General features: G+C 40.0%; 1 protein-coding gene across 1 annotated transcript in view; it reads left to right on the forward strand.

The window, feature by feature from the left end:
• Positions 1-22941, forward strand: part of SORCS3 (sortilin related VPS10 domain containing receptor 3) — a 575161-nt gene that overhangs the window by 282119 nt on the left and 270101 nt on the right. Inside the window, exon 4 of the mRNA XM_063102487.1 lies at positions 21402-21560. Coding sequence (XP_062958557.1) covers positions 21402-21560 — 159 coding nt within the window. The remainder of the gene's footprint in view (positions 1-21401; positions 21561-22941) is intronic.

Raw genomic sequence — 22941 nt, forward strand, 5'->3', positions numbered from 1 at the left:
CAAAACCAGTATACCAGCCAATACATATTATTATCCCCATTTAGGTGCAGAAAGCTGAAGTGGCTTGCCACAGTCAAGGAGCAAGTTAGCTCCAGAGGGAGGACTTGAATCCAATTCCACTTGATTCCAAGTCTACTGCCCTTCTACTACACCGTTGGTTCTCAAATGTGGTTCCTGGACCAGCAGGATCAGCATCACCTGATAACTTGTTAGAAATGCACATTCTCAGACCCACCCCAGAATTCCTGAATTAGACACTCTGGGTGGGACCCAGAAATCTGAGAAAGATATCTAGCTCAGAGAAGTCTAAGGAATGTGAGGTCTGCTAGACTTATCAGGCCCAGAGAGAGATAAGCATGGGGCTTCCATCACATATCCCTCACCCATGTCCAGGCCAATGGCTAAATTGCACGTTTCAGCAACAGTTTCCAGACTCATTGCCACCATCAATGCCTATAAACTATTCACTGTTATCACAAGTTGTATAATACGACCCTCGACCTTTCTTTGTTTCAGTGCAATATGTAACCAGTCAGTAGCTTGTGTTACTTTAGTGAATGTAAGTTCTTGGCTGACAACTTTGGAACTGCCCCCCTAACTTATCCCTTTCTCCCTTTAAAAATCTCTTTGCAACTGCTGTTGAGCAGAGCACATATTCAAGGCAACTTAAATTTGTATTTCCCAGGCTGCAGTTCTTGGTCCAAATAAACTCATTATTTTATATATTTTTGCCTCAGTTTCCTTCTTTAGGTTGACAAATAGATGGTTAAGCAAGCCTTTCAGATGATTCTAATGCACACTAAAGTTTGACAACCACAGCATTACACCAGCTGTTTCTAATAGTCCTTACTTTAAGTCCTTGCTACTCAAGGTGTGGTCCACAGACCAGCGGCATTGGCTTAACTTGGGATCTTGTTAGAAACGCAGAATCGCATACCTTCTTCAAACCTACTGAATTAGAATCTGTATTTTAATAAGATCTTTGGTGATTCATGAGCATATTAAAGTTTGAAAAGCACTGCTCTAAACCATATATTTCCTCCCTTTAGTCTTAAATTGGCCTTTCTTAGTCAAGATGTCCAGGATCCTTGGGGTTTTCATTCACGCGTGGTACTGGAACAAATACTGAAGGTCTTGCCATTTCTGCCTCATGAACAAGTTAAGAGCTATGCTTACTCTTTTCTGATCAGATTTGAGTTTCCCTCTCCACATGCCTGCTCCTCCAGCCTTAAAGCATGCACACACTGATATCAAATGTTTTTATTTGTTTCCCTTTGGTGTCACTTTAAGCTAGGCACAACAGTAAGGGAGTAGCTAGAGTTTTATTAACATGTAAACTAGCAGGGATGGTAACGGTGCTTATTAATTAGGAAAGAGAATAGCTAAGCCTGCTCATTTCTATTCTAGAAACTAAATATGGAACCTGAAAGCATCAGCTCCTTACAGTGATACTAATTGCTTCTCAACCATGTTGTGAGTAAGTAGGTGGTGTTTGGAAAGCCTAAAGTGTAGGCTCTTTGGGGGGTAAAGACACGCACCTTTGGGGGTTTATTGTGTAGTGAAGCTTAAAAAAGAATAATTGGGGACCCTACCTCTGACATAGTGAAGAATTAAACATTATTCAGAGAAGAATAGCTAACCAAATGGGGTCCTGATCCCCAAGTTATTAGTTCTGCCCCAATGCCACATCATTTTCTCCTGTAGTCCTTGACTTTCCACTGGGTCCAAGGAAACTGACCCATCCTGATGAAGGCTCAATTTGCATCTCACACTCCGTGTTACTTAGTATGAGTCTTCCAAACTCTCTGTGCCACGTCCTTGATGGGGGGCTATCAAGCACTGGCAGTTTACTTCCATTCTGCAAGGAACTGGAAGCAAGAATCATTCCTTTTCTGCGGACACTCTAAAGTGTGGTGCTACACTTGTGTGTGCATTAGAATAATCGAAGTCCTTGTTAAAAGGCAGCTTCAGGGCTCTGCCTCCTGAGTCAGAAGTTCCAATTTAGGATGCCCAAGGAAGGATCCAGGAAAATTCAGTGTTTAACAAGCATGTGAAATGATGCTGATGGTCTTTCCCAAGATGCCACCACTGGCTAACAATGATACCACTGATAGTGACAGAACTTTAGGAAGGTGACTGAATCTCTCATGTGACCTCAACTGTTTATTGAGGTAGTTGGGATAGATGATCTTGGATTTCCCTTTCTCTTCTGTAATAGTTTACTCAGAGTTAGTTAACTCTTATTTCACTCAGACATATCTATTAACATCTACAAAGCACCAGACATTGTGCTGGATGCTAGAGATAAGAAAGATAAACCAGACACTGTCACAGTTCTCAGTGATATCACAGTCTGCTGAGGACACAAACGTACAGAGTAACAAGTGGCACTAAATATACTAGCTGATAAAGTAGCATTGGGACACAGGACCCACTGGGGATCCAGAGTTGCAGAGTGACACGGATTAATACCTGCTGTGTTCTGATAGCTCTCTCTATTGCATTCTACAGGGATATCTAAAACAAGGGGAGATTAAGAATTCTGGGGAACTCTTGGTCAGATGGGGAGGCCAAGGTTGTCCTAAAGAGTTTCAGACTGGTGGAGAAGGCAGATCCAAATATTTGACCAACTGACTTTCCTTTGACTGACATGAGATTTGGTCACTAAGATGCAAAATTTTTAAGAAAATTCATGCATCCAAGAGGGAATCTCAAAAGGGACTCTGGGGATCTGTGTCATTTCCAGGAAATATGGTGGTTTTATTATTAAAAGCTTAGAAAAGATATGGTTCGCTCCATTGCTTGGGGTTTTGAAGGCTATCTGTCTCATTTTTCATTATCCAATAATAAATATCATAGTGAAAGTCACCTTTAACACTTAAATATTGCTGGGATTTTATGGGATTGAATAGAACGGACTGCCATGGTATTACAAAACCATATGGGTAAGGTACTTTTATAACACATGCTTCATAAGGCTGTATAAAGCCAGTGCCTGTACACCACCCTTTAAAATGAGAATATTCAGGTGCCACAATTAGGTGTTAAGGGGGCCTTTGCTTGTTAATTAAACCTGTTGGTAAGGCTAATTTTCAAGAAATAGGGAGAGGAGGCTTGAGGAAATTAGATTAGGATTTGCTCCCGAGAAGAGTAGTCCACCTGGAACTTCCACCTACCTCAGCAGTACCCATCAGCCTGAGTTGGAATTGGGCCCCACAGGAGGAAAGCAGACTCATAATGAGACTCACTAGCTGATAGTTGTCTGTGTGGTTAGTATAGGTCTTCAGGCTGTCCCGATGGTTGTGGTCTGTGCTACCTGTCTAGACTGTTTTATTATTATTGTTTCCATTAAGCAGAGGGATTTATTAGGAGACTAGTCACAAGCTAGGTGAGAATTAGTTTGATCCTTTTAAGTGTCTTTAACTTAACATTGTCATCCTAGTTATTCTTGGTAGGCAAGAGAGAGGCTGGAACCAACTGGTGCTGGCCACAGCTCTTTTATCTATTTATTTTATTGAGTTGAAATTCACATAACGTGAAGTTAACCATTTTTAAAGTGAACAGTTCCATAATATTTAGTACATACCCAATGTTGAGCAACCACCACCTCCATTGAGTCTCCAAACATTTTTTATCACCCCAAAAAGAAACAGTGTATCCATTAGGCAATCACTTCTCGTTTCCTTACAACCCCAATCTCTAGCAACCAGCAATCTGTGTTCTGTCTTTGCTGGATATTTCATATAAAGGGAGTCATATAATATATGACCCTTTGCATCTGGCTTCCTTCTACTTAGCCTGCTTTTGTGGTTTGTCCATATTGTAGCACATATCACTACTCCATTTCTTTTTATGGCTGAGTAATATTCTGTTGCGTACATGCCAAAATTTGCTCATCCATCCATTCATTCATTGATGAGCATTTGGGCTGTTTCCACATGTTTTGGCCACATTTTGTGAATAATGCTGCTATGAACATGGTTGCACATGTGTTTGTCTACCTGTTTTAGATTCATTTGGGCACATACCTAGGAGTGGAATTCATGTGTGTCATTTGTGCAAAATATTCCTTACCACTGGGTTTCTCCCTTGGGGAAGATCACAGATCTCACCCTCAATGGGAGCAGGCTTGGCTGAATGACTGGCTTTGGCCAGTGAGTGCAGCGAGAGTGGAAATAAGTAGTGTCCCTGTGAACAGACACCATAAGAGCCATCTGCAGATTCTGCCATTCCTCCTTCCCCTCATCCAACAATCCTGCAGGGATGACGGGGCTGCTCCTTCAGGCTGGGTTCACCAGTGCAGGCACCATGGAACAGAGCAGTAGGAGGTCTCTTGAGCCGCCTCTGAAAGACACTAAATTGGTCTTTGGGGAGGAAAAAAAAGGTAGGGAAAATCTCCCTGCTACAAAAGAGCTTACAGTTCTACTGTGACTTAAGCAGGTAGTCGTAAGCTCTACAAAGCACTGCAGAGTGATCACGGCATATCCACCCTGATTAGCTTTCTTAGAAGGAGTGGCATTTGGGAGAGAGAGGATTTAAGGGTATGGAGAGTCAAGAAGAGCGTTCCAGGAAGAGGAATGACCTCAGCCATGACATCGAGGTAAGAGAATAGGGTATTTGGGGAACTGTGAATTGGTTGATTCTTTTCAGGAATATAGGCACTCTGGGGACACAGGGATGGAAAGTTCCATTGGAACCAGTGAGTGAAGGACTGTGACCTCCAGGAAAGAGCTGGTTCTCTATAGTCTGACATTGTAAATGTCAAGCACAGCACAGTAACGGTGACTGTCCCACTGCTCCTTTCGTGTGCCTTGTGGACTGTACCCATCCTTCTACAAGAGTGGTCTTTACATTTTGTTTTCACGTCATACGTCCCCACTGTGACACCTGAGTGACACCTTTTCTTATACAAACTGATTCTCTACTTTCGCCCCCATCTCAGTTGATAATAACTGCTCTAAAATGCTGTATGGCATGGAAGCGGAGACAAAGCCCTGACACTTGTGAATGTGATCTGTGTCGAGAGGTTTCCCAATGTTGTTCCTCTCTCTCATTTCCTCCCAGCCCACCATGGAGGCGGTGGTCGAAGCTATTCTTGTTTTGATTTTACAATTGAGAAAAACTGAAGCTCAAAGCAAGGAAGTAGCACACGATGGAGATGGGGTTTGAATGTTGTCTTCTCACCTTTGTATGTCCTGTCTCTTTCGTAGAATCTGGCACATAGTAGAGCCTCCATAAGTGAATGTGAGTCCAGACTGACCACATCACTGAATGGCCAAATGAAAAAGCAAGATCTCTTTGATTCCAAATCCAACTTGGCAAGATTCTGCTTAAAGTACTGATTTACTCTAGGCCTCCCTTGACCACCACAATGCCAAAACATACCCTGGAGCTGCGGTGAGTGTGGTCAGGGGTACAATGATGCAGCTCTGGTTGAGAAAGACATGTGTCGACTCTGTGGGGTTCCCAGAGGAACTGACTCAGCTCAGACAATATCCTCATTCAGCTTTTCCAGACTGCTGGGTGCAGGGGAGCCCGTTGGGTGATCCTTCTCAGGTACATTGTCAAGGACATTTTCTGGTCCTTTGCTGTGGGATTAGAGATTTTCTAAAACCATAGCTAGAAAAAGGGGGGTAAAGTGAAGAAAGCAAGGTGAAGTGTAATTTCCTCTTTAATACAGACTGTCATTTAATCTAATATTATAGAAAATGATTAGATCTTAAAAACCTATAAATTACACTTGACAACTCTGGTGTGCCTCCGCTTTCGCATTCAGCAATTATACACGGCAACAGTGGGCTGTGGCAGAAAGGAGCCCTCTGAATACAGTTTGTTTATTGGTTGTTAATGAGAAGCGATTAATCTAAATCACAAGAGGGGTGGATCCTTTGCAGAGCTCTGGAATCAGAAGTGGCAGCTGGACCTTTTGACAAATGTGCTGCTCTATCCTTTACAACAACGAAAAGTTTGCGAGGGTGTATGTGCTATTGTTTTATTTCTTTGTTCAGTGAGGAAAGAAAACACATGCAGTGTGTGCAAGATATAAACCTGCAACCTTTGGGCACCTCTGTCTCTACCCCTTCAGTCTTTCCTCTCCTGCCTCTTCCCACCCTCCCTGGCTCCTCATTGTATTGTTAACTGGAAGGCCTTTTTCCTCGTTTATTACTGTTATTGTGGTTTTCTCTTTCCTAACTGTCTGGGGACCACCTGGCATGGGATGATGGATCATTACAGAGAGTACCTGCCTGGAAAAATTGCTACCTCTGTGTCCCTTCCCCTTCTGCTTCACGTTGAGAGAGAAAGCAAAACCAAACAGCCAGAGCACCCTAAAAACCCAACACGAAAAAAATGCATACACATACTGTCACAGGTTCTTTTGTTTTGGGATGATGAGGTCAAATGTACAGCCAAAGGGATGACTACAGAAATGGGGTGACAGTGGGCAGGGCAGGACAAGATGAGAGAACACCCATGGAGAAAGACCTCTGCAGGCAAAGCCATCCTCTTGCCTCCTCCTGCGTCCTGTTTGATTCTTTTCTGTCTTTGTTTGCACTCTTTGTCCTCACCTTGCTGTGTCCTCCCTGTCTTTCACTATGTCACCAATACAGAGCACAGCAAGGAGGATAAAGTACTCAGCTGGGGAGGTGAAGTTCTGAGTCACAGCCCCAGTTCTAACACTTGGTTACCATTGTGACTGCAGCAAGTCTGGAGCCCTGTGTTTCCTGGGCTGTAGAATAGGGGTGTGCTAGGCAGATGAAGGGCCTCCCAAAAATGCCCAGTCCCCAGAATGTGTAAATATGGGAGTCTACACAGCAGGGGTGAAGGAAAATTCTAGATGAAGTTAAGGCTGTTAATCAACTGCCCTCAAAGTAAGGAGAGTACTCTGGATTATCAGGTGGGCTATTGTAAGCATAAGGGTCCTTAAAATGGGAAAGAGGAAAGAAGAGGAATCAGAGTGATATGGTATGACTAAGACCGGATGGGCTGTTACTGGCTTTGAAGCTTGAAGGGGCCAGGAGCCAAGGAATGTGTGCAGCCTCTAGAAGCTGGAAAAGGCAGGAAAACAGATTCTCCCCTAAAACCTTCAGAAAGAAACACAGCCTTGTGGACACCTTGATTTTAGCCCAGTGAAACCCATTTTGGCTTTCTGACCTTTAGATATGTAAGATAATAAATTCATGTTGTTAGAGCCACTAGGTTTGTGGTAATTTCTTACAGCAGCAACAGAAAACTAATAGCAGTGAGTAGTGTAGACTGAATGTTTATGTCCCCCCAACCAAATTCCTGTGTTGAAATCCTAACCCCCAGTGTGAGGGTATTTGGATGTGTGGACTTTGGGAGGTGATTAGATCATGAGGGCAGAGCTCTTATGAATGGGATTAGTGCCCTTATGAAAGGGACTCCAGAGAGCACTCTCACCTTCTTTCACCATGTGAGGACACAGTGAGAAGGTTCTGTCTATGATCGAGGAAAAATGCCCAGAGCAGGCATTGAATCTGCTAGTGCCTTGATCTCTGACTTGCCCAACCTCCAGAACTGTGAGAAATAAATGTTTGTTCTTTGTAAGCTGCCCAGTCTACAGTATTCTGTTACAGGAGCCCAAAAATGTGAACAGGAATGAGATGTGCCCTGCCTTCCTCACGGAGTAGAGTGAGGATCAAGGAGGGAAGAGCTGTGGAAGGACTTGGCAAGCTATAAAATGCAATGCAACTCCAAGGCTTTGTTATTATTTAACCCTACCTGAGCTGAGGTGTGCAGAGCATGTGTCTTGAGCTCGGGATAGAAAGCACAGACCAACCAAGGGCTTCAAGCCTCTGCCCAACTCCTTGCACAGCCTGTCCCCTTTCTGTTTTCACTCTTTCTGGGAGCTAAATGTCTCTCACCTGGGAGAATGAGATCAGTCGCCTCGTCCTTTTCTCAGGAAAGCTCCTGCTCTGGTGAGAAGACTGTAAGTTACTGTTGGTTATTACAGCCTAGACTCTGATGTGGTCCATTGGCATTGATCCAAAGGGTTGTAGGGGCAGAAAGTTGCCTTTGCTTTGTGTTTATCACATCTAGCATTTAGCTGTATGGTTCCTGTCCCTGTCCCTCAGAAGTGTAGGGGGCCACTGGGGATGAGTAGTTGAGTTCTGATAAATGTTCGTGTGGTCATCATTCTCACTGGGCAAGGCAGTGGTTCCAGAGTGAAGTAACCTTGTTATCAGTGAGAATGAAGCTGTCTGCTGCTTAGGGTCTTACAGCTAGATCAGAACATAGGATATTCCAAGCATATTTACTCCCCTGACTGTTTTCCTCATGGTAACCTAAAGCTTATCTTGCCTCTCCTAAATGCAATAATCCTTCCCAAATATCTGTGGTTAGATCCCTAAAAATAGCTGAAGTCAGACTTCTCAAAGAATTTAAGATCCAATGAGAAAAAGAGGGTTAGCAGGTGAACTTATGAAAACCCTTTTCCTTTTTTTTTTAAAATCTGATGTTCACTAGATGAATTGCTAAAGATAGCACACTGAATAAATACTGTAATCGTGACAATCTGCAATTCTTAAATTAGTCATAATGGCTACTGTGCAATTAATTTCCGTTTACCACCCCTTGCACACGAGAATCTTTAAGAATCTTCCTCCCACACAGCTTCAACAAGATGCTAATAAATTAGGTTTGTTTTGTGGTAGATAATAAGTATTCTGGTGAGCTTTTTTCTTTTTTTCTTTTTCATTACCTTTTTATATTGTCATTTCTGATTTTCAGTTCTGAAACTGAGCCCCAGTTATAAAACGTGGTAACTTCCATCAAGTCTGGAGCCTGGTGTTTCCTGGCCTGTGGAATGGGGGTGTAGCAGGCAAAAGAACCTCCCAAAGATGCCCAGTCCCCAGGATGTGTAAATATGTGAGGTTACATGGCAAAGGGAATGAACATTCTAGATGAAATTGAGGTTGTTAATCAACTGACCTCTGGGGTCCCAGATGTGTTCAGTAGCAACTTGGATACTTGAAACACCAAGCACCTTGTGATCTTGATTTCACTGATTAGATATTTCTCAAAACCAAACACTCTTGGCTATATAACTATGCCTGTGACAATGTTGTGCCAAATCACATGCCTTCAACCCATCTGACCTGTGTCTCAGAACTGTCCATCTGATCTCAGGAATACATGTCTGGGCTGACAATTTTCTTTAGTGCCCTACTGTGGAGAAAAACAAAATAAACAAACACAAACCCCAAGTCAAACCACAACAAAACTTTGAAAATAAAATAAATTACTTCCAACCCAATTCTGTATCTTGTAATTTTTTAAAAAATTTATGAAACTACTTTCTTGTCTCCCAGAATTAGACTTACTTTTTAAAACATTGGAAGTAAACATCTTGCTGAAAAATAACATGGACACCAATTCATTAAATGTGTCTATATTAGCATTTTGCAAATGAGGAATTGGAGGTGGCAGAGGAATCATTGCACGTGGAGCTGCCAGAGGGGCAGGGCCTCGGGTAAAGGTTTTGCTGGTTGCTTTTATTGGCATGGAGCTAGCTTCTCTGTCCGGGGCACTGGTAAGCCACAAATACAGTGCACCAAATATTTGGTCAAACAAACTGAGACACCCTTGAGAGACCTTCACTCAGTCATGCATCATGTGTTTATTGAGCATGTGCTCCATTCAGTGTAGTGAAGAGGACCAGAGGATGTGATGTAACCAAAGCTGCCTGCCTTTAAGGATTTAAACATCAAAGTGAGAGAATGCAAGTCAAACATAAAGGAACCCATATTTTAAAATATATTTATACATTTTCAAATATATCTAAACATAAAATCATAGTTCAATGTGATAACAAATTAGCTGATGAAGTTCATGGAAGGCAGAGGTCATCCTGCAGGAGTGTTTGGGAGGTTTCATGGCAAGGAAGGAATTAAAATGGGCCTTGAAGGAAGGCAAGGAGGATGCAGGGCTTTCTGGGTAGGGGAGTAGTGTTAGCAAAGATAGAAATGTTAGCATTAGCATAGTGATTTGAAGGAAACTCTGAGGAGCTTCTTGGCTTGAGCAAGAAGTTGTGTTGAAGAGGCAAAGCCTGAGAACAGCATGGGAACCCACCATGTGTCTGAGGTGCCAGGCATAGTTGTTACAACATGTAGAGGATATTGGAGTTTCTTATGGAAGATAAATGCCATAATCAGAGCTGGGCTGAGGAAGATCCACCCAATGTGCTGTGGGTAGGATAGTTTGGAGCCCCAGAGGTGGGGACAGTAGATTTTTACTCCAAAGGGGAAGTCAGTAATACTGCTCCCTGAGTTGGGAGGTGCTATTGTTGCTGTACACATTGGGACACCTTTCCTACCCCATCCTCAAGCCACACCTGTCTTGCACTCTGAGTAGTGCTCGCAATGTGGACAGATATTTATCCAGCTTCTAAACCTTTCCAAGAGCAGGCAAAGGGTAGCACAGTCTTACTGAGAAACTGTATACATATATGTGTGTGCGTGTGCTCACATGTAGACGTAACTTTTTATGATCATAAAAATAATGTGTATGGTGGGAGGGGCATATCTAGTTTCATTCTTCTGCATATGGATATCCAGTTTTCCCAGCACCACTTATTGAAGAGACAGTCTTTCCCCCAATGTATGTTTTTGTTGCCTTTGTGAAATAACAGATGGCTGTAAGCCTGATGGGTGATTACTGGGTTCTCTTTTCTGCCCCACTGGTCTGAGTGTCTATTTTTTATGCCAGCACCACGCTGTTTTGGTTACTATAGCTTTGTAGTATAATTTGAAGTCGGGTAGTGTTATGCCTCTGGTTTTATTTTTTTTGCTCAGGATTTCTTTGGCTATTCAGAGTATTTTGTTGTTCCATATGAATGTTAGGATTTTTTTCCCTGTTTCTGTGAAGAATGTCATTGCTATTTTGATGGGGATTGAATTGAATCTGTAGATCACTTTGGGTATTGTAGACATTTTCACAATGTTAATTCTTCCAGTCCAAGAGCATTTCCATCTTTTTGTGTCTTTTTAAATTTCTTTCAGTAGTGGTTTGTAGTTCTCATTGTACAGATCTTTCACCTCCCTGGTTAAATTGATTCCTAGGTATTTAATTTTTTTTGTGACTGTCGTTAATGGGCTTACTTTCTTGGCTTCTCTTTCTGTTAGCTCATTATTAGAGAACATAAATGCAATTGATACGGGGGCATTTATTTTGTATTCTGAAATGTTACTGAAATTATTAACCAGCCCTAGGAGTTTTTTGATAAAGTCTTTAGAGAACATATTTTACATAATTGTAGCCTTTATTTTAAAAAAAAAAAGGATAAATTAAAACAAAAAAGAAATTCATTGAAAGTTTTCCATCTTTCAATTCTATTCTTCCATGAACTTTTGAAGTGCCTTTGTTTCTATATTTTGTTTTGTTGAAATTTTATGCAATTAGTATTGCTAAATTTAGATATTTAATTTCTGCTCTTGATTTCTTTTTATTAAGTGGACTTGCTGATTTGTTTAGAAATTAATTTGTCTTTGAAAGTTTGTCTTCCTCTGTTGAAATTAATTTGATATTAGCCTGCTTCTAGAAGACTTTAGGGAGCTATCTCAAATAATTGTAGAGATTATAAAATGAAATATGTAAATTTTAGTAAGTTTTACATTTCAATTTTTTGTGAAAATTTGAAGCCCTACTTTTTAGAGTATTTTGTTACTCATGTTCTTTGGTTTATGTATTTGTTATTTGAACAAATAAATGTGCATATCCTTTAAAATAAAAAATAAACAGTAGGTAAAATAAATAAATAAATAATAAAAATAATGTGTGCTCATAGCAGAATATTTGGGAAAAAGTAGAAAAGTGTAGAGATGAAGTGAAAAACACTCATGATCTTGCCACTCAAGAAAGACCACTAACCCCTGTTAACATGTTAATTTTTCCTTCAACATTTTTATCTATGCATAAATAGAAGACATTAAATATAAACAATTTTTAACAAAATTGAGATTAGCCTCATGTGTGTCCAGCCTGCTTTTTATGCACTGTTTAAATATATTACTTTTTTGTGTCATAAAACTATTTGAATTCATATTTAATAGCTGCATAATATTCCACTGAATGGATTTAGCCTACTTTATTTAATCATTCTCCTATCAGATATTTGGGTTATTTCCAATTTTTTATTATTATAAATAACATTGAGTTGAAATACAGGTTCATAAACCTTTCATTGGGTCCCTGATGGTTTCCTTGGACAGATTCCTAGAAGAGAATTTACAGGGTCAAAGGCATAAATATTTATGACTCTTGTTCAGTATCACCACACTGCTTTCCAGAGCAGTCATGTCAATTTAAACTTGCATCGACACCAACTGTCTGCCTTCTTCACTCCACTGCCTTTGCCATGGTCACCAGTATTCACCACGTTGCTAAACTCAGTGGCCAGTTCTCAGTACTCATCTTACTTGACCATCAGCTGCGTTTGACCCAGTTGGACACTCTCTTCCCTAATACACTTTTTCCCCTTGGTTTCAAGGACACCTCATTCTCTGATTTTTCTTTCTCCCTCCCAGTCTCCTTTCCTGGACTCTGCTTATCTTTTTGACCCTTAAACTGTACTCTAGAGCTCAGTCCTCTGGACTCTTTTTCATCCGTATTTGCATTCGTGGTGATCTCCAAATTCACATCTTTAAGTAGTATTCAGACACTGTTTTCTAAATTCTTATCTGCAGACCAGTTTACGTTCCTGCAAACAAGTCTTGCACATCCACCCCCTACAGAACGTTCCCATTTGGATGTGTATTAGGCATTTCACAACCAAATTCTTTATTTTCAAAGCACCCAACCTGCTTTTTCCGTAGGCTCTCCTACCTCTTAAATGCTAATTCCATTTTCTCAGGTGTTCAGGCCAAAAACCTATCAGACAATTTGAATTATTTCCAATTTTTAATTATTTTAGGCAACACTGAGATGAATGTACAGGTGCAAAACCTCTAATGGGTTGCTTCACTTTCTCTGACATTCCACACGTAACCTGTAAGCAGAGGCTTTTGGCTTTTCTTTAAAAAGTATAGCAGAAACTGATCAACTTTCAGCACCTCAGTGCTCCACCTTGGTGAGAATGTTAGTCTGTCCCTGCGGGTTATTGTGGTGGCCTCCACCTGGTCTCTTGGATTCCTGTCCTGCTGTTCTCCACTTCCCACAAGGCTCCATTCAATGTAACAGCCAGAGTGAAAGGATTTAAATGCAAGCCACAGCTTATCAGTGCTTTTCACATCACTTGGGAGAAAGCCAGAGTCCTTACATCACCTACCAGGCCCGTTTCCTCTCAGACCCCATTTCCAACATGCTACCTCGCTCACTCTGTTCCAGCCCACTGGACTCCTGCTCCCTTTCTAAGTGTCACCTTCTCAGTGACGCCTTTCCTGACCACACTATTTAAAACTACAGAGCCCCTCTCCCAGCACTTCCGAATCCCTTCCCTGCTTTCTTTCACTCTGAAGGACTTTGCACCGTCTGATACACTACACATTTTACTTGTTTGTTTATTGTTTATTCTTTCCCCACTAGAATGTAAGCTCTGTGAACACACTGCATCCTGTTTTGGTTATTGCTCTTGTCCAAGTCCTTAGAATAGAGCCTGGCACATTAGTGAAGACTCAGTAAATATTGGTTGGTTGAATAAATGGTATTTATGTGTTTGTTTGATTAGTTTGAAAATTTCCTTAGCATGTTGTTTTATCCTCAGTCTCACGTCTAATTTTATATATTTATTTTTTGTGCTTTTAAAAAACTGTGGTGATATCCATATAACATAAAATTGACCATCTTCACCATTTTTAGAGTACAGTTCAGTAGTGTTAAGTACATTCACATTGTTGTGCAACCAATCCCCAGAACTCTTTTTATCTTGCAAAACGCTATGCCTACTAAATAATAACTCTTCATTCCTCCCTGTCCCCAGCCCTGGCACTCATCATTCTATTTTCTGTCTCTATGAATCTGACTGCTCTAGGAACCTCATTCATATAAGTGGAATCAGGTAGTGTTTGCCTTTTTGTGATTGGCATATTTCACTTTGTTTAATGTCCTCAAGGTTCATCCATGTTGTAGCATGTGTCAGAATTTTCTCCCATTTTAAGGCTGATAATATTTCATTATATGTATGTACCACATTTTGTTTATCCGTTCATCCTTTGATAGACACTTGGGTTGTTCCACTTCTTGGCTATTGTAAATAATGCTGCTATGAACATGAGTGTACATATATCTCTTTGCTTTCAATTCTTTTGGATAAATACCCAGAAGCCGAATTGCTGGATGATACGGCAGTTCTATTTTTAGTTTTTTGAGAAACAGCAATACTGTTTTTTGTAGTGGCTGCACCATTTTATATTCCTCCCAACAGTGTACAAGGGTTTCAATTTCTCTACATCCTTGCCAATACTTTTTATTTTATTTCCATATTTTTTTAAATAGTAGCCATGGGTGTGAGGTAGTATCTCATTGGGGTTTTGATTTGCATTTGCCTAGTGATTAATGATGTTGAACATCTTTTTATGTGTTTGTTGGTCATTTGTATATATTTTTGGATAAATGTCTATTCAAATCCTTTGCCAATTTTTTGAAAGGGGTGTTTGTTTTGTTAGTGTTATCTTTGTGCTTTTTACTTTTTTCTTGCCTAGCCTCAGTGATCATTGCTTTATTGGTGATGCATGTGTTAAATCTCAAAGGACAAGTAGAAATAAGCTCAATATAATAGACTGAGGTAGAAAAGTGGGGCGTCTAAACTTGGCAAAGAGAATGGCATGTATAAATGGTAATAGGTTAAAGAGGCCATGCATATAATATATATTGATGTTCCATCTGTAAAATTTATATGTAGTTTACACATTTTATCCATAATAAGACACATACGTATTTTATCCATAATAGGACACACACACATAGACATAAACGCGCACACACACACACACACACACACACATAAAATTACAAGATTTCTCAACAGTGGCACTACTGACATTCTGTGTTGGATAACTCTTTCTCCTGGGACGCTGTCCTGTGCATTGTCACGTTTAGCAGCATCTCTGGCCTCTGCCCACTAGATGCCAATAACTACCCCCTCCCCCTAGTTATGACAATTAAAATTTCTCCATACATTGCAAAAGGTCCCCTTGGGGCAACCTCCCCTTGCCCTCGAGTTGAGAACCACTGTTAGAAGAGGGAAAGTTAAGGGCCAGCCCGTGGCTCACTTGGGAGAGTGTGATGCTGATAACGCCAAGGCCACAGGTTCGGATCCCTATATCGGGATGGCCGGTTAGCTCACTTGGGAGAGTGTGGTGCTGACAACACCAAGTCAAGGGTTAAGATCCCCTTACCTGATATCTTTAAAAAAAAAAAAAAAGGAAGAGGGAAATTTAGATAGATACGTAGGTAGGTAGATAGACAGGTAAATAGGTAGGTAGGTAGATAGACAGGTAGATAGGTAGGTAGATAGGTAGATATACAGATGTGTGTGTGTGAGAGATAGAATGAATGCTGGTATATTGTGATTAAAAGCCTTATCTATAGCAGGCTCTCTTTGTGTGGAAGTCAATATTCAACAACCTTTCAATTATGTCAATGGGTTTAGAGGTCAGTTATACTTGCATCTCTCTCATACTCTTTGTGAGCTTACATTGATAATTTTGTTATTTCTAATTGAGCACTAATTGTGCAAAAGGTCTACCATTAGGACTCAGTTGTATAGTAAATTATAGCATTATCCTTTTCTATTCAGAGAAAAGTCTACTTACCTGTGTTATGAGACTGTTCTCAAAATATTGAGCTAGAGTTTGTTTCCTTGCCTTTCTGGGATCTCTGGCAAGAGTGAGAGACTAAGAAAATCTTAGCTTTCACCCCAATTTCATAGATTGCACAAAGAAAGAACAGAGAGGACAGGCAGTTATATAAAGTAACATATTCATCAATGATATTGTTAGATTCACTCAGCAGCAGGAAAGGGTGCATTCTGGAAAGATTTCTGGGGAGGTCTTTGACATCTCCAGCACTGATTTTGACTGATTTAAACATAGATAAGCTTGCAGGCTTTTGAAAGCATAAGCTGACTAAGCACAGTCCCTGCCTGATTCCTGACTTCCATGGGTGTCCTTTGCAATTTGCAACACACCATTAAAATTGAAATTGGGACCAGTGTTATTCTGCTTTTCCAGGAATTTCCTGAAAAAAGAATCACAAGTAAATATATAAACACATACTCACACATATATATATTTATGTTGGTAAAGTCTTAAAAACTTGTCCAGCTCTAATGTGAGACACAGACAATTCATGTACAGTGAATGGCCAAATCAGTAGATATTGGTTGTATGAGGTTCTCACCCCTAGGCAGTGGCACGTTCCATCATGGGCTGGAACAGATGAGAGTGATCGTTTAAAGCAGCCATTATATTTAACAAGCTGACAATTACCTTCTGATTGATTTTCAATCTGGAGGTATTGATATTTGCTAATAGAGGATGTTTTTCTTAAAATATTATCAGAGATGCAAAACGGATGTAAATAAATGTAAAATGTAACATAGTGTTTTTTCTCTGACCTTTTGTGTTTTCTTAAGATTGTGTTTTAAAAATGTACATAATGTGAGATTTACTCTCTTAACAAACTTCCAAGTATACAATGCAGCGTTGTTAACCATATGTACACTGTTCTACAGCAGATCTCTAGAACTTTTTCATCTTGCATGACTGAAACTTTATACTCATTAAGCAATTCCCTAGTTCCCCCTACACTTATTCTTTTCATTTTTATCTACAAAGCTCAGGAATGTTGGGAGTCAAGATGGAGATAAATAATCCCCAAATCACATCTATTTATCCCCAACCTGCTTGGCATCAGTTATGGCATTAGTTATGCTCTTATCCTGGGTGATTTAAAAGTAGATATTAACATTTATTTGGCAGTTACATGCCTGGAACTGTGCTAAACCCCTTTAATTATTGATTCATTTAATCCTTTCAGCAGCATTGTGAAGTAGGTACAATTACTATCTCCTTTTCCTATAGATGAGATAACAGACTTGGAAAAATTGAGTAACTTCCTCATGTTTATGCATAAAGAAGCAGACTTAGGATGTGAACTCAAGACATTTGCACCTAGCGTCTATACCATTAATAATCTGCTAGACCATATATGAAATACCCCTTCTCCCCTTCCAGTGCACACATACACTCACCGCAGATCTTTTCTCAGGACGAGGTAGATAAATAATCAAAGCATAATGGAGTAAAAGCAAAACAAAACAAAACAAAAATATCCAGTGGGATCTTTGCCGTATTCATATTGTCAAAACCATCTAAATGCAGAACTCACGGATGTCTAAACAGCCATCACCATGGCTTATACACCTGTATACCTACAATTAAAAACAGGAAGGAAAGGATTATACATTTTTTTCTTTTCGTAGAAACAAGCTATCACCATGAACTTTACTACAAGTCACATGCCTAGTTCATAAATTCAGCCCACAGATACATTTAATTTGTGCACAGTTTTTTTAAATCCAATTTTAAATATTTTGAGGAATGATGTGCTCTTTCCAATTAAGTACAGTTCCCACCACTTCTTGTCTTGCTTTATCTACTTCACTCATTTACTTTACCTGCTTTGCCCCCAGAGGCATTTGAATTTGAAATCCCTGTTTAACAATAAAAATTTGGGTGGGCATGGGATGATTTTTCTTATATATATGGCATATTGATATACAACACACATATTTTTACCTTGAGGTTTAACTTCTGACAGATCATTTGCTCTCATTATATTTATGTTAATATTGTGTCCCCTCCTTTTTTTTTGAGCACTAACAACGAACATTATATTTCCCTCTTGGATTCCTGTTTTTAATTCTTGACGTTCCCTTGGTCAGAGGTAGATATGAGTCAGAGGAGAAAAGGATTTTCTTGAAGCTGCTTGTTTTTGTGGGTTTCTTAGAGATGCTTTAAAGAAGAGTAAAGACTTGCTTCTCTGACTTCTACTTGTTTCCTGGTAAACATACTAAAGTGGTATGGTTTTAAGGTTGAGTAAAGTGTTAAAGTGTTGCTGTTGTTGTTGTTGTGTGTGTGTGTGTGTGTGTGTGTGTGCGCGTGCACGGGGTGGGGGTTGGGTTTTGAGTCAATCAGAGGAGTAACAGGTGAGCTGCTTTCCTCCTGAACCTCAGTTTCCTTATCTGCAAAATGCAAATGGATACCTACTTCACATGATTTGTGTGAGGTTTTGATAAAATATCAGGTAAAGCGCTCAGCACAGGTTAAATATCCAGAATGTGTAGGCTTCTATTTCTTTTCCTTTCATTCTTCTCAGAAAGGAGGACTGAATAGAGACACTGCGGGTTATATCAAAGCATACAAAAGGATTTCTGATGAGAATGTCAGAGAAAAAGGTCGCAATAAAAATGTACTCTTGCCAACAGAAGCTCCATAAAACCGCCACACAATGTCAATATGCCTTATCATGTATAAATTCACTTTCATATAGGTGAGTGCACAAATATAAAGCATCTGTCTATGTGTTAGTGTATGTGTGCACACGAATATGTGGTGTTTGTGTGTGGGTTAAGGTGCTTGTAAATGCAAGTGTTTGTGTGTGTGCATGTGTGTGCACAAGCAGAAGAAGCAGAAGAAGAGAATACATTGCACAAGATATTTGATGGTAACTCTCATTCATTATACTGTAACTCATGGTATGTAAAATAAAGTTCACTTATCATGTTGGTCTTATCTTGTAATTAAAATCATAGGCATGAAGCTTCTTTATACCTGCATAAAATAAGCAGTTTAATTTCTCTGCACCATGGGAAAAATAATTTCATTGCCTATTATGTACCCTGCCTGTGCATGGTATGAAGCAAGCGCGGTTAGTTCTGAAAGCCTCTTTCTTACCCAGCATATCTGTCCTCTCACACTCTGGAAGCGCCATGGGTGCCTCCTCTGAGGTTTTCTCAAGGGTAGCTGGGGTGCTTTTACCAGTTTTCCCTACCCCTTCCCAGTGTCGTAGGAGGAAGAGGTTATTCTATGTCTATGAAATACTCATCTCACAGCTTCTTCCTGGATTATTCACACATGAATAAAAAAAGAGTTGTTACACTGCATACATTTCTTAAAAATTTTTGCTGATAATCCATCATGACTTATTTTAATGAAACCAAAGCAAGTATTTGAGAAAAGGAAGTAAGCTTGTCTTGGAAGCTGTAAAGGAATAAAAGGGGAAAGGGCTATGAATTTTAGCAATTAAAAGGCCTAAATTTGTTTTAAAGCTTCTTTTATAGTACTAATATATACTCTGGGTTACATTTTTAAAATCCTGCTAGTTAATATTTTTTTATAAGGTGTGGAAATATTTTCTGGCTTTATTATTTACATTGGGCGCCATGGATCAGACCATGTGATAGAAGTAGCCCCAACAATTGGTGGCAGTCTACCCCAAAAACAGGGAACTGTAAGAGGAAATAAACTCACTTGTTCGTTCAGCCATTCAGCAAACACTTGGAACTCAGAGAAGTTGAGTTGAACTAGCTAATAAAGTTCAAAAAGGCCTTGTTGCTGATGAAGCCAGAGACATAAGCAGGGGACAGATTTTGCCAAGCTGTTTTACGGATTTTGACATACAGGAAGATCATCGTTAAGCCATTGAATGGTTTTCAGTAGGGGAATGTCAGAATCATATTTGTATTATAGGATGATTGCTCTGGTCACAGTATGCAAAATGGGTTCGAGGGGACAAGGCAAAAGTGGTGAGACTGGCTAGGGGTGGCTTAAAGTAATCCGGTAGAGGGATTGTCATGTTTTGGACTAAGGCAATCACAATAGGTAGGGAGAGGATGGATTTGGTGTTAATTAGTAGGTAAAATATACATGGCTCAGAGATTAACTAGTTTTAGAAGGTGAGTGAGAAGGTGGAGTCGAGAATGAATCTCGGCCTCTTTGTTTCACATGGATGGTTGGTGGAATCATTCACTGAGCCAGGGGACACTGGAGGAGCAATAAGGCTGGGATAAGGGACCAGTGTGGGGCCTCTTGAGTTTAGGGTGCTTGTGGCATGTCCAAATAGAAGAATCTTCTAGGCAGCTGAGTTTTCAAGTCTGAAATTGAGGCGGGGGGGACTGTATTAAGGTTTAATTTGTAAGTTGTCCCCAGAAAGATGGTAGTTGAAAAATAAAAAGAGATAATAGTAAATAATAAGAAGAAAGGATAAGAAATAAAAGGAAAAAATAGGGAGTGGAAAAGGTCACTGAGTCACAGTTTATGTTGAGTGAAAAGAGATGAAGATCAAAATGGAGAGATGAGGAATAGCCATAATTACAGGAAAATCAGAGAAAGTTGAGCATCCAGAAAAGATAAAAAGAAAAAATAGACAAATATGATGTCAGGGAAGCTTCTGCAAGAGAATGCTTCAAGAAGGATGGAATTGTCAGTGGAATCAAAGGCTGCTAAGAGGTTAACTAAGGAAAAGGTCTCTATGTCTATTGGGTTTAAATATTAGAACGTCAGTCATTCCTTTAGTGAGACCAATGTCATTGGAGTACTATGGGAAGCAGCCAGAGTGCATTGCTTGGAGGGGGCAGTTTAAATTATAATCATAGCTATCCCTTGTCAAGAATATATATTATGTCATGTACTCTAAACCATTTTGGGTATCATCAGACTTGTTATTGTTGAGGAAACTGAGGCCTCTTGAGGTTAAGTAACTTTCCCGAGGTGATAAAATATGAAGAGAGAACTGTTGAGATTTGAACCTGCTCTCTCTGATGCCGGCGTCTTTTCACTACACCGTTCTGTTTGTTTGGCATAGGATGACAAAACTTACTGGGCAGCGGAATTTTCCCAAGGGCTTTTGGGGATATGCACTTTGGAAAATATCTCTAACAAAGAAATCATAAAACCACTTACATAAGTTAAATAAGTTAAAAAAAAAAAAAAACTTCAGAAAAAAACAAAATAAACAATGGGATCGTAGGAGTTCCTTCCGATGGTGAAAGAGTGATACTGTGATGGAGATCAACATGGAAGAGAGAGAGAGAGAGAGAGAGACAGAGAGACAGAGAGAGAAAGAGAGAGCGAGAGAGAGAGAGAAATATTGGGGGACAGCAGGCTATATAATAATATACTCCCGGTACTTAAATGATGGACATCAAAAATGAAGCCCACTTTTATAGGCAGACCTAGCCTTGCACCTTATTTTAGTTCAGTTCATCAATGAAAGACTAAATCAGGAAAAAAATATAATACCAATGTTTTATATAGAGGCCCAGATGCCCCTTTATGTGCTGTGATATATGCAAATACAGATGACTTTATATTTACGCTTAAATTTCTTGTTTCTATTCTCTCCTACTAACTCTATCTGTATCTTCTCCTCTGTCCTTTCCTTAGATCATGCTTCTTAGTGATCCTGAAATGGAGAGCAGCATATTGATCAGCTCAGACGAAGGGGCAACCTATCAAAAGTATCGGCTCACCTTCTCCATCCAGAGTCTGCTCTTCCATCCCAGGCAAGAGGACTGGGTACTGGCCTACAGTATGGACCAAAAGGTGAACAAGTACTGTTTTTATTCACATCTTGTCACCCAAATACCAGCCTGTGAAAAGCACTGGTTTGCTCAATCCAAATTTTGAAGGAGATTCAATGACATTTCATCATTCCAACCAAATAATTTTGTCCGCAGCAACTAACTTTTCTTTTCGCTCTTAAGCATCAAAATATTCAGGCAGATGTATTTCATTTATTGGCAATGCTGTTTATCTTTTCACATTTTCCAATGGCTTTCCCTATAATTTTACTTATTTGACCTTATCTAAAACAACCCTGTGAGGTAAGTAGGACATAGGTAATTATAATAATTTTATAGTGGCTATAGTAAACAAAGGTGCAGAAAGGCTAAGGTGATTGATTGTTCAAACACTCCAAGCTAGAAGCTGGGGAAGCCAGGATTAGAGTGCATGTTGTCAGATTCCAAGTCTGGGGCATATTCCATCACACCATGCTGCCTTGATTTGGTGGAATTCAAATATACCTTTACTCTTAGCTTAGCAATGGAAGGGAAGCCTCAAACAGCCAATTTTATTATTTTTTAAGAAATACATTAAAGATGTAATGGCCCAATAAGACCTCCTCTTTGAGCTGCAGATCTGTATATTCAGCTGTATACTCGACATTGTCTCTTGTATGCCTCAGAAGCCTCTCGACTCAACATATTTCAAAAATGGACTCCTGACCTTTCCCCAATGGAGCTGGCACTCTTCCAGTATTCCCTAATTCTATCTATTTAGTTGTAAGATCAGAAACCTAGGAGTTATCCTAAATACTTTCTTGTTCCTAGCCCACTCTCTCTGATCCCTCATCGGGTCTTATCTCTAAATATCCCTTGATTCCATACACTTCTTTCTGTTACCACCATCACTCAGAGATGAGTCACTTCTGTCATCTGAACTATTGAGAGCCTCTTCCAGTGTGTTCACACTATAACTTGAAAAAAGACCCCAAATATAGGATTTCGTGCCTTTGCTTAGACCCCCTCAGTATCTTCTCATCCTTCATAGTCAAAAGACCATAGTCCTCCATAGGGTCCTGCAGCTCCTGCCTGGTCAGGTCCTTCCTTCTGTCTCCTGATTCACTGTTATCACTACCTTGAATGGTCCCTTTCGGTCCCTCACCCCAGCTGTCCCTCTTGCTTCCTGTCCATCCTCTTCCCTAACGTGAGCGTCATCATTGTCAAATCTCAGATCCAGCGTCACTTTCTCAGGGCATGTCCTTAAACTTCCTGACAAAATCTAACACCCTTTGATGTTCTCTCACATGGCACTGTGTACCACTCCTTCAGAGCACTTGTCACAGTTGAGATTTTACATCCATTTTCATGATTTTTTTGCATCATCTGCATTCCTCACTGGATTATAAGCTTCAGGAAGGCAG

Source organism: Cynocephalus volans, chromosome 7 (genome assembly GCF_027409185.1).
Source record: "Cynocephalus volans isolate mCynVol1 chromosome 7, mCynVol1.pri, whole genome shotgun sequence".
Lineage (NCBI taxonomy): Eukaryota > Metazoa > Chordata > Mammalia > Dermoptera > Cynocephalidae > Cynocephalus > Cynocephalus volans.